General features: G+C 42.6%; 1 protein-coding gene across 1 annotated transcript in view; it reads left to right on the top strand.

Moving 5' to 3' along the window:
- Nucleotides 1-6: 6 nt before the first annotated feature.
- LAMC1 (laminin subunit gamma 1) overlaps nt 7-16,320 on the top strand; it is a 104,233-nt gene continuing 87,919 nt past the window's right edge. The window contains exon 1 of the mRNA XM_015586246.1: nt 7-326. Coding sequence (XP_015441732.1) covers nt 17-326 — 310 coding nt within the window. The 5' untranslated portion in view covers nt 7-16. The remainder of the gene's footprint in view (nt 327-16,320) is intronic.

The raw sequence follows: 16,320 nt of genomic DNA, 5'->3' as shown, positions 1-16,320 counted from the left end.
GTGCGCCCGCGCGGCCATGGACGAGTGCACGGACGAGGGCGGCCGGCCGCAGCGCTGCATGCCGGAGTTCGTCAACGCCGCCTTCAACGTGACCGTGGTGGCCACCAACACGTGCGGGACTCCGCCCGAGGAGTACTGTGTGCAGACCGGGGTGACCGGGGTCACCAAGTCCTGTCACCTGTGCGACGCCGGGCAGCCCCACCTGCAGCACGGGGCAGCCTTCCTGACCGACTACAACAACCAGGCCGACACCACCTGGTGGCAAAGCCAGACCATGCTGGCCGGGGTGCAGTACCCCAACTCCATCAACCTCACGCTGCACCTGGGTAAGCGGTGACAGCCCTGTCCCTTACTACTGCTCGCCAACGGTCCAGCGCCAAGGCCGTCTTCACCCCTGGCCCAGCCCGCCGGGCCCAAACAGCCGTGTGCTGGCTCTCTGCTCCCCCGCATGGGCCACGCAGAAAGTCCCCTCTCCAACTTCCAAATTAGATCTAGCACTTAACATCCCGCGAGGGCCAAGATGCTTCGCGCCAGCATCTCTCTGTCTGCTTTTCTGTTCTTTCTAACTTAACCGGGTTCTCGCTCCCTTGATTATTCGATATTTCGGCAGTTTTCGTCCCTCTTTTCGGAAGCGTTCATCAGAAACCGCCATCCGCGCTCTTCTCTCTGCTAGCAGGCCCATCACAGCGTATTCGTGGATCAGCGACAAGAGGGTCCACCTTAAGCAGTTCCCTTGTTGAAAAGTCTTCCAGGGTTGAGGGTGATTGCTGTCTGCTCTGTTGAATAAGCTGGAGAGGAAAGGTCCAAGACTGGGGAATTTGAGGGGAGCAAATGCCTTTACTACCGGTAATGTCTACGTGTAATTAAAATAGAAATTCACGTTTAAGGTTATTGTTCTTTACAGTCGTTCAGTCTTAATTAAGAGCCACCCAGCCCTTTCACCGGTAATCCTGGTACAGAGGAAACAAAAGGAAGCGTCTGCACTCACTGTAATTGCTGGGCCCAGGTTTGTCCCTGGGTAAAAAGGCACTCCTCGCTGTCTTCCTTTCGCTTTGATTCAAAGCAAGTGTGGAAACTTGTGTAAGTGACCTTTTTTTACAAATCAGGAAAGGGATATACGGAAAACACCATTGCTGGGGGTGGGAGGGCGTAGACAAGGATGTTCGTGTTTATCTTAAAGTATCAAACATGCTGTTTGATCTAGGTAAGTTTTTCTTTATCATTGAAATATAAAACAAACATTATAGTTAACAGAGTAACTGTAGTTAACAGAGTAACGTGTGTGAGAACCTGCATTTGATTTGTAGAGCTTCAAACCCCATTGCATTGAAAGACTTGATTTTACGGTGGCTGGTAGTAATGGACTTCCAGAGAGCGCGGAGCACCAACCCATTCTTCTGTCAAAGCTGGGTCATTCTGTAAGGCTAATGACATTATTTGGGGGCCTTTGACAGGAACATTTTGAAGGCAAATGGTTCTTTTGGTCATGGTTTTGTATTTTTTCTTTCCATTGCTCTCTGGTACACTGAACTTTATAGAAAGTGTCAAGATGCCAGAGAAAGAATATGACTTACAAAAAAACCTTTGAAAAATGGAGTTAAATTACTGTGTGTGGAGTATGTTTTAGAAAAGCAGTATTTAGTAACTTTGTAGTAAATGCCATTTTATTTGTAGACAAATCATTAGGAAGATTAAACTTTTTGAACATAAGTTCATAAAGTGAAACTCTGAGACTCCTGCTTTTCAGAGATGAAGGAAGTAAACTGTACTGAGTTCAGTTTTTCGAAGGTATTGGGAACATACAGAACTAGCTGTATCTTGCAACGGGTGCCTTTCTAAAGACTGCAAGACACCTAGGTCTTCTAAGACAGCGAGGATGCTCTTTAGCTATTTTCTCCTAAATGTTACCCTTTTAAACTTGGCCAAGATTATTTTTGAGACTTATATCCAACTATTTTTGTTTAAATTTTCACGTGTTAAAGTTTCTGTGTTGAATTTTGAATGCCCGCAAAGTCTTATTTTATCTATTTTCACATATTAAACATTTCAAAGTAAAGGCATCACCTTGATGTCTCAAAGTGCCCTAGAGTCAATTGAAAATTTCTGAACAAGAATCTCTTATGTACGTAAAGGTGGGGCTGTCAGTCTTGGCCTTCTGAATTTTCTCCTGTGGGTACTATGTAGCAAAAGGTTATTTCAGATGATTATAGAGGTAGATTACTCAACAGTTGCTCCTCTGTTACAAAGATAATGCCCTGGGTTAGACAGTATCAGTCAAGTTAGGTTGCTATTGCTGGGAGGTAGATACAGTAACTCTGGATCCTGGTGATTAAAAGGTCAAAAGAGATTTTAGAGTTCACCTACTTAGGACTCTACCATGACTTTTCAGTCTAAAAATATCATATGTTTGGACTTGTTTTTGCTGAAAATTTCTTCAGTTTGTGATAATATTTTTGCTAATGAGGTTCATAAACTATTGGTTTAAAACAAGTTAAATTATTTAAAATAGTTTCATATTAGTATTATGATTGACTGTAAAAACATTTACCTTAAACTTTTTAGATAGACAATTTTAGAAAACTTGACTAGAACTCACTGTACTTGTTCTTGGATGAGAAATGATGTCCTGGAGGAAATTGTGTGTGATGGGGAAGGGGAAGGAGATTCCTGTAGCCTCGATGTCTCAGTGTCCCCCGCCCCCATGTGCACTGTCTTTTTAAATGATAAGGAGATATGTATATATACACTGGCTTTATGATGTTCAGCATATTCACTCCCTGACTCCAGTTCCTCCATGGGCTCTAGCTAACTAATTATTTCCCATGAATTCAAGTACCATGACTGTTTGTGCATCTATTAAATCTCCCATCCAGTTCAAATTTCACATACCCTTAAACAAGTGATGCATATTGTGCTCTGGCCTCACAGAGCATGTGAAACTCGAAGTGAGCAGTGTGAAAGAACTAGGTCTAGCCACTACTTTTCCAGGCTTCCTTTTAATGTTGAACTTTAAATGCAGTAAACTTTAAAATAAGCAAAGTCAGATTGTACTTAAGTAGTCACAAGAAACATACATGTTTTGGCACAGACCATAAGTCATTTTCTTTATTATAAAAATAAAACATACCATGGCAAATTAAAACAGTAAGTGTAATGACTAGTGAGTCTCTTCATCTCCAGTTACTAAGTTGCCCTGGAGACCACCTGCACAATTTCTTATGTAATGCTCCGGAAACTTTTAATGCCCACGCATGTGTATATAAAATTACATGATCATTTTAACTGGTACCTTTTGGGTGGGCTGAGGAACATTTTAACAGACAGCAAGTACAAATTAGATCATTGTACAATTATCATAACTTGTACAAAAGCCAGGAAAACCAGCACTGATTCTGAAAAGCATCCACGTTTTAAGCAGCATGTATAGTAATCCAGGGTGCAGGGTGCAGGGTGCAGTGTATCCTCAGATAAAATGCGTTTAAGTTGCTGTGGGAACCAGAACTGCATTTTCTGCCTATTATGGAGAGAAATCTCAGCCAGGCACCCTTTTTCTAAAAAGTTAATTATTTTGTGTTCAAATTCTGAATCTTCTGACTGCTGTATGGATTTTCTCATTGCTGTTTAAGTTTGGCTTTTGTGTTTTTTTATAATAAGTCATAATAGGTTTTATCAGTATCAGTGGGGTAGTTGATAGTAAGATTGTAGCTGCGGATTTCACTTTTATTAAGCAGCCCTTCTAATTAACTTGATAGTCATTATGGATGGAAACTTGGCAGACTGGGTCTTGAGCTTGGAGGAAGGTAGCTTTCCTTTTTACTAAAAACAATTAGATTAAGGGAGTGCTGACTTATAAAACCAACTCTATCAGAGTTTATGGAACTCCTAAAATTTACACCAACATCAGAATAGATTCCAAGCTCCTTATAAGGTAGAACAATAATGATAAAAGATACTTTACAGCTATATCTAAATATCCTTTTTGCATGTCTAAATTAGAATAATTGATATGTAAGGATATTACATTTTATTCTGGTATAATATTTATTTGGTCCTCTGCTGTATATTTAACATGAAAGAGACAGCAATTTTTTTCCCCCAGGAAAGTCTTCGCAAGGTAGGCTCTGTGTCAGGGAATAGTTCACTCGGGTGATGTCACTGTGGTATTCACGCACCCCGAGGGGACACTATTTTCGGTTGTCTCACAAAGGCCTGATTTACATTTTGCAGGTTTCAACTTGCGAGTGAAAGAACACTTCTCTAATGGCCAGCGGTCGTTGAATACAGTTTTATAAAGTCGCTGTTTTCCGGTTCTACAATTCACTGCTTTTTCCTGTAAATACCTTCTCCATGTTTCTAAAGCATGCGGAACAACACTTTGCACATTAAGAGAGAAGTTGGAACTATAAAGCATCCCCTCATCCCAATAATTTTGTCATTGGCTGCATTCGTGGGAGGGATATGGTTTGACTATTTCAATTCTAAATCCTTTTAGGAAGTTGGATGTGCCTTTTGCTGGGCACATCTTCCCCCGTGCATACATTCTCATGTTACTGCCAAATATTCTGCTAACATTTTTAAAATACCCACTAAATGCATAGCATAGTGCCTGGTAGAAAGATGTAGAAGGTTGAAGTTCCCATCTTCAGAAGTTTATACTCTATTAGACAGAATCTTTATACTTAGTTGTAATGCCATTACAGTAATAAATCAGGAATGCAGTACCTTTATGATATTTCACAGTTTCTACAGCCTCCGGTTTGTTACTGATTAGATTTTCACAGCACAGGACAGGTAAATACAAAGATCTCAAGGAGGTGATTTGCCAGGAGTCACCGTGGAGGTAGGTTTTGACTCAGTCTAAAGCACTAGGCCCTGAAACTCTTAGTTTCTCTAACAAATCTCAAAAAAATGATTTCTACTTTATTCCAGGGCAACTTTAAAATACAAGTTCACGTACACACTGATTCAGAGATACCAGACTCCCTTGGTTTTTCTCCTAGTCTGTCTGTTCCTTTCACTTAGGTTTCACTGGAGTCTTTTTTGCATGCTACTCACTCTCCCCGAATGACCTCCTCTTAATCTCAAGGCTTCATACTGTTTGCAAATCAGTAAATTACAAATTTATATCTCCAGGCCAGCTCTTTCTCCAGACCAAAAGACTTATTAGACATGGTCAATTTGGGATGTCCAGAGGCCATGTCCAAAACTAAATTCATCCTTTATCATCATCTTACGCAACTCAAAGCCATATCTTAATGAATGGCACTAATGTGTTACTATGAGACTTTTGATCAGTCTTTTGCCAAGTGTCCCATGGATGATAACCATGTTTGATAGTCCATCATTGGTAAAGATTGCTCTGTTTGGTGAGCAGGTAGGATCCACGGCTGGGAGGCAGGTCAGGTCTGGGCCGCTGTAAGGCCACCTTTCTTACCCATCCTTCCTACCGTCTGCCTAAGACTCTACTCTTACCTCCTGAGTCCAGCCACCGTGTCTCTCGAATCTATCTCTGACTTGCTGTAGCTCCCCATTGAAGTTCGCCTGGATTGCTGCAGCAGCTCCCTCACTAACCGCTTCCTGCCTGCGGTTTCGCCCCTTGTATCTGGACAGCCACACTTTGGACTGAGCGGTGGTTCTAAAAAGCAAACCCGATGATAGCATTTCCCAGCTAAAAGTTCTGCAGCGGTTCCTCAAGCCTGTAGGGTAAAGTCCAGACCCCTTGGCGCGGTGCCCACGGTACTTTAGGGTCCAGAGCTCTTTAATCTCCAGGCTTAAGCTTTTGTCGTTTTACATGCTTTGGTTTAGAACACTTCTCCCCAGCGACACCACCTTTGGGAATCCTTCCCAGACTGTCTCTCTCCCCTTTCTGTCCCGTTCTCTGGCCTGGATCAGGTGTTCCACTCACGCCACTCTGCAGATGTTTACCACGTGGCGTTGTCTGTTTCTTTACTTGTCTGTCTCCACTTGTAGACCACAAGGTCTTGGAAGGCATGGTCAGGGACTTGATCTTTTCAGTCCGGTGCAGTAAAACCCACATTAATAAATTGCTTGCTATGCCTCAGCTCCAAGCAGGTTCCTGGATGTGTAGTGATTCATAGGACAATGCCCCAACCTCATGGAACTTGGGGCCTACATCTGAAGACCTAGGTCTCTAAATGGCAGGAGGGCAATTATAGCCCACTGGCCAAATCCAGCCCAGGTCCGCCACCTGTATTTGTATGGGCCATGTGCTAAGAATGGTTTTTACATCTTGAATTGGTTTGAAATCAAAAGAAAACATTTTGTGACATGGGAAAATTATATGAAATTCAAATTTTAGTATCTATAATGTTCTTCTGGAACACAGGTTCATTTATTAATGTCTGTGGAGGCTTTTGCGCCATAAAGGCAGAATTGAGTAATTGCAACAAAGACTATGTCCTGGCCCACAAAGCCTAAAATATTTACTACTATCTGGCCCTCTACAGCACAAGTGTGATGACCTCAGCTCTACACCTATATGTTCAGTGTTATGTAGTAAGTTCTAAGTGAAAGGTACATGCACAGAGAACATTCACTTAACTTACCACTTGGATGGAGGCTGGAGGCTTAGAATCTCCAGAGCTTAGCAGTGTGTCTGTGTCTGGTATTGTATTGTATGTATGTATGTCTGTATGTATAATGAGTGAATAAACGAATGCCTGAATTATAAGAAGCCCCCAAACACTGCACATTAAATTCTTCTCAGTAATACTTTTGAACTCGTGTTTATTTTTGTCAGTGCCATCTCTCGATTTTCTTGCGATGTATGCCACTGTAATAGCTAATATGAAATATGGTACATGGGTGTTTTATTTCTGTAGCTTTATAAAGAAGTACTAAGGTGCAGAACTGACATGGAAGCGAAAGGTCTGCGACTCTCCTTTTTTGGGAAACAATTAGACTTTTATATGACTTGAAGTCAGCTAGATAAATCTTGTGAGAAAGTTGCTCAGATTTGAATCTCACATGGGAATATGTATTTCTGGGATTTTAATGTTAATATTCTGTGTTTTCCCTTTAGAAATGGACAGAAACGAATTTAAAAAAAATATATATATTTCCATGTCTATTATTGACAGACTCTTAAAGGGGATTTAAGCAGTGGCAAGGGAAGCTCACAGTGAAATGTTTGCTTATCGTGTATGGCATCGTTTTTAGTCTCATTCGTTAGGGGTACGGTTAGAGGACAGACATGCTAGGGTGTGCCTTCTCTTTGGGACAGCGAGGACACGTGGAGTACGGTGTAGCCTACTGTATCCACACTGACGTGTCAGGCAGGCGAACGATAATCACTTGTTTGTCTAGAGTTGACAGGCGGCAGAACCGACAGATGCTGCCTGTTCCTTGTTTCCATCTGTACTTGACAGCTCTATTGCTGTTCTGTTTGGATTTTAGGGGAAAGTGTCAAAGTTTAGAGCAGAGCTGTTTGTTCATTTTTATTGCCCAAAATTCCTGAGGAGATTTTTAAAAATAAGGGATTAATCTGCTCCTTATCTTAAGTTGTCAATTGCAGAAGGTTAGCTCTCAGGATGCCTGTGTGCTGGTTCTGGCACCTCGCCTGAGTTGCTTGCTCTGAGATGTGTGACAGGGACCTCCTGGCATTTGCCAGCAGCTCCTTTCTTGTGAAAGGATAAAGTTAGATGTTTGCTCATTTGGGCCTAAAATTGACAGCTTGCTAAAAGGGGTTAACCAGAAAACTCATTTATAGAAACGTCTCTGAGGTTTTAGAGTATTGTGCCAGACGGTGGTGACACTAATTAAGTACATCTGCTTTTTTTTCCATGGGCTCTTCCCCGGGGCCAGCCTAAAATAACTGGGCCCAGTCAGCCTGGTGCCCGGGGCAGCTACATATTCATGAAATAAAATAAAGGAGACTTATCTCTTTCTTAGACAATGGCGCTCTCAGATCTCTTATGGGAGGAGAACCTCGTGGCAAGGCTGTGAGATGAATTAGGGGATTTATATGATTTCTTTTAAAACTCTGGGAGTTATATTCCCTCAGCTCCCTGCGTTTACAATTTGTTTCCAGCTGCGTGGCTGCTTCCTGTTGTAGAGAAAGCATCCTTGGATTTTTGTTATATCATCTTGTTTGGATTTTTCAAAAAAAATCTTTAGATTATTCTTTGTTGTTTTATCTTTTTGTTTTGAAAGTTCTTGGAAATATTAATTCAGAATCAGCCTCCTTCCCATTTCTTTTTTTATGTCTTAGAATTAAAAATATGAATGGTCTTGTAAAGCGTTTGGGACTCAACGAATTTTGTTTTGTGATGGTAAATCATAGTGTACGTGAAGGTTGCTACTAACCAAAATGATCTCCCGTGGCAAGGACTGTGAGGCACCTAGTCATTGTTTTCAGAGACACAGTTAATGGCCAGTCTTTTTTCCCTTTAGAGTTCTGACTTTATGTTCTATACCTTGATGGGAGTGGAGGTTACATAGGTGTGCACCTGTGCACAGCTTCACAGCTTCACATCTAATATTTGCGAACTGCATTATATGTAAATTATCGCTTGAATTAAAAAAAAAGAAAGAAACTTTTGAACCAATTATAACATGAGTTCCTTTGTTTTTGGCATATTTTGTCTTAAAATAGGACGAGGCTTAATCGTCTAAGATATATTTCTCTCACTGTCTTTCTATTCTCTGCCAGCAGTTGCTGGCATTAATAGGTGTTAGCAAATATGGGTTGCGTGAACGGACAGATGAGTGAACCAGCTGATTTTAGGTGAGGTATCGGCCGGCTTTAACGGAAGTACCTGCAGAGTGTGTTCAGAAGAGCATTCAGACGAGCTTCCTGCGAAGTCTCAGGAGGCGGAGTGTGGGGAGCGTGTGGACGAGCAGTTAGTTCTCTTTGCTCCTCTCACCTGCCTTTAAGCAGGTCATGGTTTTGGTTGGTGCTTTGTGGTTTGAAGTGATGGGATGGCGAGTTTGTGGTTTTTGCTGCAGGTAGAGAATCCTCTAAGAATGCTTCTGTGTGGCATGGCTTTTGGTCTAGTTTTTATTTTTTTGCTGCAGGTAGAGAATCCTCTAAGAATGCTTCTTCTGTGTGGCATGGCTTTTGGTCTAGTTTTTATCTAACTTGTTATTTAATTTTTATGGTGAAAATGAAATATTCCACAAATTACTTATAATGTGAAGAGCTCATATTCTGTCCTTTGACATATTCTATGTAGTGACTTCCTCGCTGAGCCTTTTAGAAATAAGAAGTCTGAAGTTTGACTTGCGTGGATTTCTTAGAGAAGTTTGTGGAATTTTGCCAAGTATATCTAACAAAGTGAAAAGACTTACCCACTCAAAATTAAGTGAGTTTATTGGATTGTGATTCTTATTAGTTAGTGGACAAACGTCTTATGTAAATAAGCCAGCCAGTGAGAAAATTCTTCATTTATGGCTATTATAATAAAGGATGTCTGGGTAACAGTAGGTGTCAGAATACTTTCTTTATCCTCACGTAATTTATAATGTGTTTCAGGAGATGAGACATAAACATTCATGTTCAGGAAACCAATAGGACAATATAAACATAGTAAAAATAATTCAGTCAAAACTTTTTGAAGTGTAGAGGGAATGCCTGCAAAGCACTTTGAAGAGTGTGGATTGAAGTTAGCCAGGAAAAGCTTCTTGGGTCTTGAAGAAAAGACCCAAGTGAACATGATGGAGGGCTTCCAGGAAGGGTGAATTGTTTGAATCAAGATCTAAAAGTAACCAGATAATGGTGAAGATATTGTTTGCTTTTCTCGGGATAGGACGGCATCAGAGATGGGTTCTGGAGAGACGAAGATCTTAAAAACTAGGCGACAAAACAAAGTAAGTTACCTTTCATTGAGTGCCTCCTAGTTACCTCTTCGAACCCTTAAAATGATCTTGAGAACTCTTGTTCTCCTGTATGAAGCAGTAATGTCAGGTGACGAGGGACTCCTCTGAGGTGGAACAGGCAGACTTTAGGTGGGAACCTCGCCCTCTCGTTGTACATAGGTCCTGCCCTTGCTCCTCTCCCGTGTCAGAACATACCCGGAAGGGGATAGAGAACTGTACAGAGACCTTTAACGGGGGAGTGAAATGCATGCACACGAAACCCAAGAACTGACCCGGCTTTCCCTGGCAGCCTCTGCTGGAGGAACTCTGGCTTAAGGTGGCTTCTCTCCTCAAGGGCTCTGCACTTATTTGTGAAGAACAGGGTTGTTAGGTTTGAGGTACTTACACTAGTTTTCTAATATTTAGCTGTTAATGCCTTTAGGAATTTCTAAGGAATTTATTGAATTTCAGAATGAGATCCTGGGTTTTGTCAGTGTCTCCTGACAGGAAAATGGTACCACATACCCTATTTCCTGGAGGGCGGTGGGGGACGGCCACCTTATCTCCTTTCTGCCTTATCGGTAACTCCTTTCTGGTTGGTGAGAATTGCTGAATTGAGTTCAGTTGCTTACTTTATCTGACGTCCTTGAAGATAAGGTTCCAGGTCCATCTCCAGGTTCTATTTCATTTCCCCTCTGCTTCAAGCAAATTCTCACTCTTACATGGTTGTTTAAGTTTGCTAACTGAATAGGTCTAAGCGCTTTTGATGGATGGTGGATGGTTTGATTGATTGATAACTACTGTGGTCCTAGGAGATTTCTTTGTCACTGTTGTAGGAAGTGACTTCCTTCGCTTTGATTTCTTTACATGTTAATTTGTAAATCTCTAACTCTGTCTATCTAATCTATCTTATTTATTTATCTATCTGTTATTCAGTCCATCTATCCTTAGTTTCTCCAGAGTATCTCTGAGCAAAGATTTAAGCAGGGGACTCTTAGATACCTTTAAAAAAAATTTTTTTTAACTTTGTAAAAATTAAAAACAATTTTTTTTTTGCTTTGTCTCTGAAGAAGAGGGTCATAATTTCCACTTAGATTTTGTATTTGGTGCTGCTCCCCCACTATATGCTATCTCTACTTCTAGAACTCAAGATTCTAGGATGGATTTTTTTTTTACAGGTACAGGTTTGACTGATTAAATTTTAAGTATTACTGAATCACAGCCCTGCTTTCTCTGCATCCTTTACAGACCTGCTTAGTACACGTTGTAGTTTCGTGATACAAGTGGTTACATCATCACATCCTGGTGACTGATGATTTTTAAATGCACATACTCAATTTTTCTTTCATGTGGGGAGATTGGGTGGGATGGCAGCCACTGCTACATTTGATGGCTGAATGTTGGATTTGAAATTTGCTCCACCTTTACCAGCTGGTAAAATATAGAAGCATAAATATTTTCTCAAGGCTTTTCCATCAACTTTCTTCAAAGAGAATGGAAAGATCTAACTACAGTTGACCCTTGAACAACATGAGTTTGAACTGTATGAATCCACTTAGTATTTGGATTTTTTGGATATACAGCAGACCCTTTGTATCTGCACTTTTATATCCTTGGATTCAACCAACCTTGGATCAAGACAGTATTTTCGATCCGTGGTTGGGAATCCATCGATGGGAATTCTCAGATGCTGAGGGCCAGCTGCGTGTGGTGTTCTACGCTGTTATATGTAAGGGACTTGAGCATATATGTATGTTGGTGTCTGTAAAAGGTCCTGAAAAGCAGCCACCTGTGGATACTGAGGGATGAGTATGGTTATGTTTTGGGGGAGTCAAAAGTTACAGGCAGATTTTCAGTTGCACAAAGGTTGGTGCCCTAATCTCCGTGTTCAAAGGTCACCTGTATTTCCAAGAGAGAAGCTTCACAGTTTTTGAAAAGGGGGCAGTGACAGCTTGATGAAATGAGTCAAACAGCTTTTTTTTTGAGCTTTCTATTCAGTGGCAGGAACTGGGAAGTAATGCTTTCCTGCTCTGAAACCACAAATCCTGATTAGAGGCAGGAATGGTCATATTCTCAGATCATCTTATTATCAGAACTATTAAGGACTAAGTGATGGTAAATTGGCAGTGTGCAATGACTAGATCTAGATACGGATTCTGTTTGTGTTCTGTCCCTATCCCTTACAGCGTTCAGGCCTTTAGTTTTCTGGAATGTTGGCATCTAATGGACTTTTTAACATGTGGCTAACTAGAATAATAAAATCATGAAATTTTGGAGTTGGAAAGAAACAAAATTTTAAGCTATAAAAAATATTTTAGGGATGTGTCCTGGTTTAACTTATTCAGTCTTTTAAAGAATCTTTAATAGACGTTAGGGTGCGGTTGCCATGGTTTCGCAGTTGATCTGTACACCTGAGCTCCTTGCTGCTGCTCCGCCCCCCCAGCGGTTTCTGCTCATCGGGGACCTTATTCTGATCAGACTGATGACTTCTCCTGTTGTTTTGGTGTCACTACGTTTTTAGCTTATTATTTTAATGCCAGATCATGATCTGGTAGAGAGGAGCATCCCGGAAACTCTCATCGAAACCACGCGTTCTTTTGGGAGGTGATGAGGCACAGGGGAGTTAGAGACCAAAAGAACAATTGTGTACTTAGTTGTGTTGGCCGTGCGATTGCTCCTTTGTGGAAAAAAGGCCACGTTCTGTGGGGCTGAGGCTCTAGGATCAACTTCTAGAACTGCTCTATACATAGTTTTGAATTTATAGTGAATATTTTAGATAAGTTCATGGGATAAAAAGTCAATTAAAGACTAAATTCTTAGAACTCTACTACGGATTATGAAAGTGTGTGGGAACATCTGTAATACAGCTGTAATAAAATTTGTTTACTTTGTCAGGATCGCTTTAGAGGCTCAAACTGGTTTGTTTCCTGCTGTTTTCAGCGTTTTTGCCTCATGCCAAGGAATAAGTTAGCATCACCTCCTGATGGAATTGGGAGCATTCAGTTTTGTGGCCATTTTAGTAAGATTTTGGTTTTAAACTTATGCCCACTTGAAAGCTTTTCTATCCTGGCACAAGACGCGGAGGGTGAATCAGGGGTGAATCAGAAGAGGGACAGATTCCGGACGTTAACGTCTTTTCCAGATGTTAGGAATGTAGGCTCATTTTCTGTGCTGCTTTTTGTGTGTTCTTGTGTGCGTATCTCTGTGTTTTCTGTGTTTTTACGGGAAATCCCCTTGGGGAAGGGAGGATCTGCTATTTGGATTGGGACATGATAAGTATTACATTTCTTTATGAAATCTTGCAAGTTGGCATTGCCGTTTCTGTGACAGAAAGGAGAGACAGCTTTGTTCCCATGAGGGAGGCTGTTGGGAAGGGTGGTGTTGGGGTGAAATTGTATGGAAATAACTGAAAAACAGACTTCTTCACGTCTCTAGTGGTTTTCAATTATGGAATGGGCCGCTAATGCTCTGAATCAGCAGCCTTTTAACCATGCCTGACGAAACAGACCTTGTTTTTGAAGCTCACAGCAGTGCCTCGCTCCCTGTTGTCTCTTTGTTCATCTTGCTAACACACAGCTGGTTTTCTTCATACATCATTTTGTGTTCAGCTGCCCGGTTACTTCCTCAGGTCCCTTTTATGGTGAACAGTGGACACATGGGAGTTCGAACACCCAAGTGTGTGGTTGTTCAAACAGGAAGTCTCAAGGAAGCACAGTAGCCTTGTCAGAGGAACAAAAGATGGAACGGGAAAGGCCCTTGATGATTCTAGGCTTAAAAGCACCTGCAGGGAACCATCTGACAGTTTCTGAGATACAGACATTCTGCAGCTTCAAAGTGGAATGTTTTATTTGGAACTTGTTTCATTTTTTAAACATTTGGAGTATATTAAGCCCTAATCAATAAAATAGAAATGGAGGTGAAAAAATATAAATAATGTAGCATTCTTAGCATTAAGAACAGGAAGGAAGCTCTACCTGTGGGGGTGACTGTGGGGCTTAGGAAGGAAGTTACAGCTCCCCTGTACAGGGATGACGATGCCGTACTTGGGAGCAAGCAGAGAGGCGGGCCTGAGCCTTGACAGGGACTCGGAGAACTTGATGGGATTGCTTTGGAAGACGATTTCATGCGGAGCCTTTGGCTATTGAGTCCTGGAGGGATGTGAGATAACTAAGAATGTGGGTTTCGAGTAAAGATCATGCATTCTAGTGGGAGCGCATGAATGTGTGTCCCAACAAATACGCTCTAGGCCAGATCGTAAAGTGCCATAGAGAGGGATGAAAACCCACGTGACTGCAAAGGAGACCTGATTACAGCTGATTCCGATAAATGAGCATTTATCTGATTATTCAGATTCCTATCAACTTTGAGATTCTTTGATTATGTGATAGAGGACTTGTTAGAACTAGTTAAACCCTGATTTTAGTTTTCAAAATGAAAATTAAATCTGTAAGTTAAATAAGGGGAAGCGGTGGGCTGACAGTTTATATTAAGCAAGTAGGATGGTGCAAATACTGAAGAAAAGGTTTCCGTTTTAGGCTTAATTAATGGAAGCAGTAGTCGTCAAACCACAGGAGCACTGGTTATGTGCATCGTATTACTGGAACTGTGCCTTTTGTTCCAGCTAAAATAAACAGGTTCACACAGTATGACCATGACATCTTTTCTTGATATTTTTTTTTTTTTTTTTTTTTGCTTGTTTATTTGGCCACTTCCTACTTGTCCTTCAGAATTCCTGGCAGAGTTCAACTCCGCAAAGATTTTGTGGATTTCTGATTCCTCCTGCCTCTCTGCAGCATTTGCCATTATGTCGTTTGATGTTCATATGTTTACTCATTTCTAAAAATCAGTGAACGGATAGCATGCCTGTGATGTAAGAGGTTCTCGATTGTATTGTTTTTCTCCATTTCTCCCATTAGACTGAGTTCATTGAGGACAGATTGAATACATTGAGTCCCCTGACTAGGTCATTGAGCGCCTGCTATGTAAAAGGCGCCACAGAATCCTGGAGGCAGCTGGAGCTTAACTCCTGCGTGAAAGCGTGCGGTGCAGAGGGCCGGACCCGGGGAGGGCTTCACTGGCTTGCTTTTTTCCCACTGGCTTTTCCATTCCTACAGTATAGTATCATACTTTCTACATAGAAGCTCAAACGTTTGCTGAATGAGTGAATTCCTATTTCTATGAGGCTGTGGCCTGAGAATGCAGATGAGGGTGAGAAATGGCAATTTCGTTTCGATTTTCTCAAGATGGGGTTTGTTTTTTAGTTAGGGTTACGGAAACAGGCGGGGTGGGATCGCGAGCACGTGGTGCAACTCCCTTATACCACCGTGGTTAGGTGAAGACTCAGCCACAGTAGCAAAGAGCCCCATCGATAAAGCAGTTTAAAACACTGACGTTTCTCTTTCATGTGGCACTCCCGAGGTAAGTGAGTGGCAGGGTGGCTCTGACCCACACAGGCGCTTTGAGGTCCAGGCTCCATTCATCTGTATGATCTGCCATCTCTAAGAGCAGGGGTCCTGAACCCTCAGGCCACGGACTGCCAGGAACTGGGCCGCACAGCAGGAGGTGAGCAGCGAGTGGCCAGTGAGTGAGCGAAGCTTCATCTGTATTTGCAGCCGCTCCCCGGTGCTGGCATTGCCGCCTCAGCGCCACCTCGAATCGTTGAGGTCCAGGCTCCATTCATCTGTATGATCTGCCATCTCTAAGAGCAGGGGTCCTGAACCCTCAGGCCACGGACTGCCAGGAACTGGGCCGCACAGCAGGAGGTGAGCAGCGAGTGGCCAGTGAGTGAGCGAAGCTTCATCTGTATTTGCAGCCGCTCCCCAGCGCTGGCATCGCCGCCTCAGCGCCACCTCGAATCATCAGGTATTAGATTCTCATAGGAGCACCGGTCCCTGGTGCCAAAAAGGTTGGGGACCTCTCCCTTAGAGTGTTGTCCTTATGTGTGTGGTGGCAGTTCGGCGATGGGCTCCTCTGTGTTCCAAATAGGACGATACTGCGTGTCTTAATTCTTAAGACCGAGACCCGAAAGCGGCACACATCCCTGCATCATCTGCCATGGGAGAGCATTTAGTCGCCTGGCCACCTCATGTATGCAGGGGAGGCTGGGGAATGTAGTCTAGCTGGGCAACCCGCGCCCAGCCTCGAGTCTGTTAGGGTGACAGAGAGGGAGAACTGATTTTGGCAGGTGGCTGTGGCGTGCCAGCGCTTCCACTCTGGCGTTGTGCTTGCCAGTCCCGCCCTGGAAAACCCTGCCTCGCCCAAGTTCTGGTCTTCCTGGAGTACCTTCCGGTGACCCCCGTTCTGTGGCCTGGAGTGTCGGGGAGTGGATCTAGGAAAATGAACAGACATGCTCTCCGTGGACCCCTACACCCTAGGTCTTCAGGAAAAAGGGCACCTGCTCATCCGGGTCTTCTCGGCGGCAGCCGTCACTCCCTACCTCTGCAGAGTTCGTTTTACTCTGAGACTTTATCACTTTTCATTCGTGGTCCTCTCTTGGCGCCGAGA

This window comes from Pteropus alecto, unplaced genomic scaffold, assembly GCF_000325575.1.
Source record: "Pteropus alecto unplaced genomic scaffold, ASM32557v1 scaffold101, whole genome shotgun sequence".
NCBI classification, from domain to species: domain Eukaryota; kingdom Metazoa; phylum Chordata; class Mammalia; order Chiroptera; family Pteropodidae; genus Pteropus; species Pteropus alecto.
This window is presented reverse-complemented; position numbering and strand designations above follow the sequence as displayed.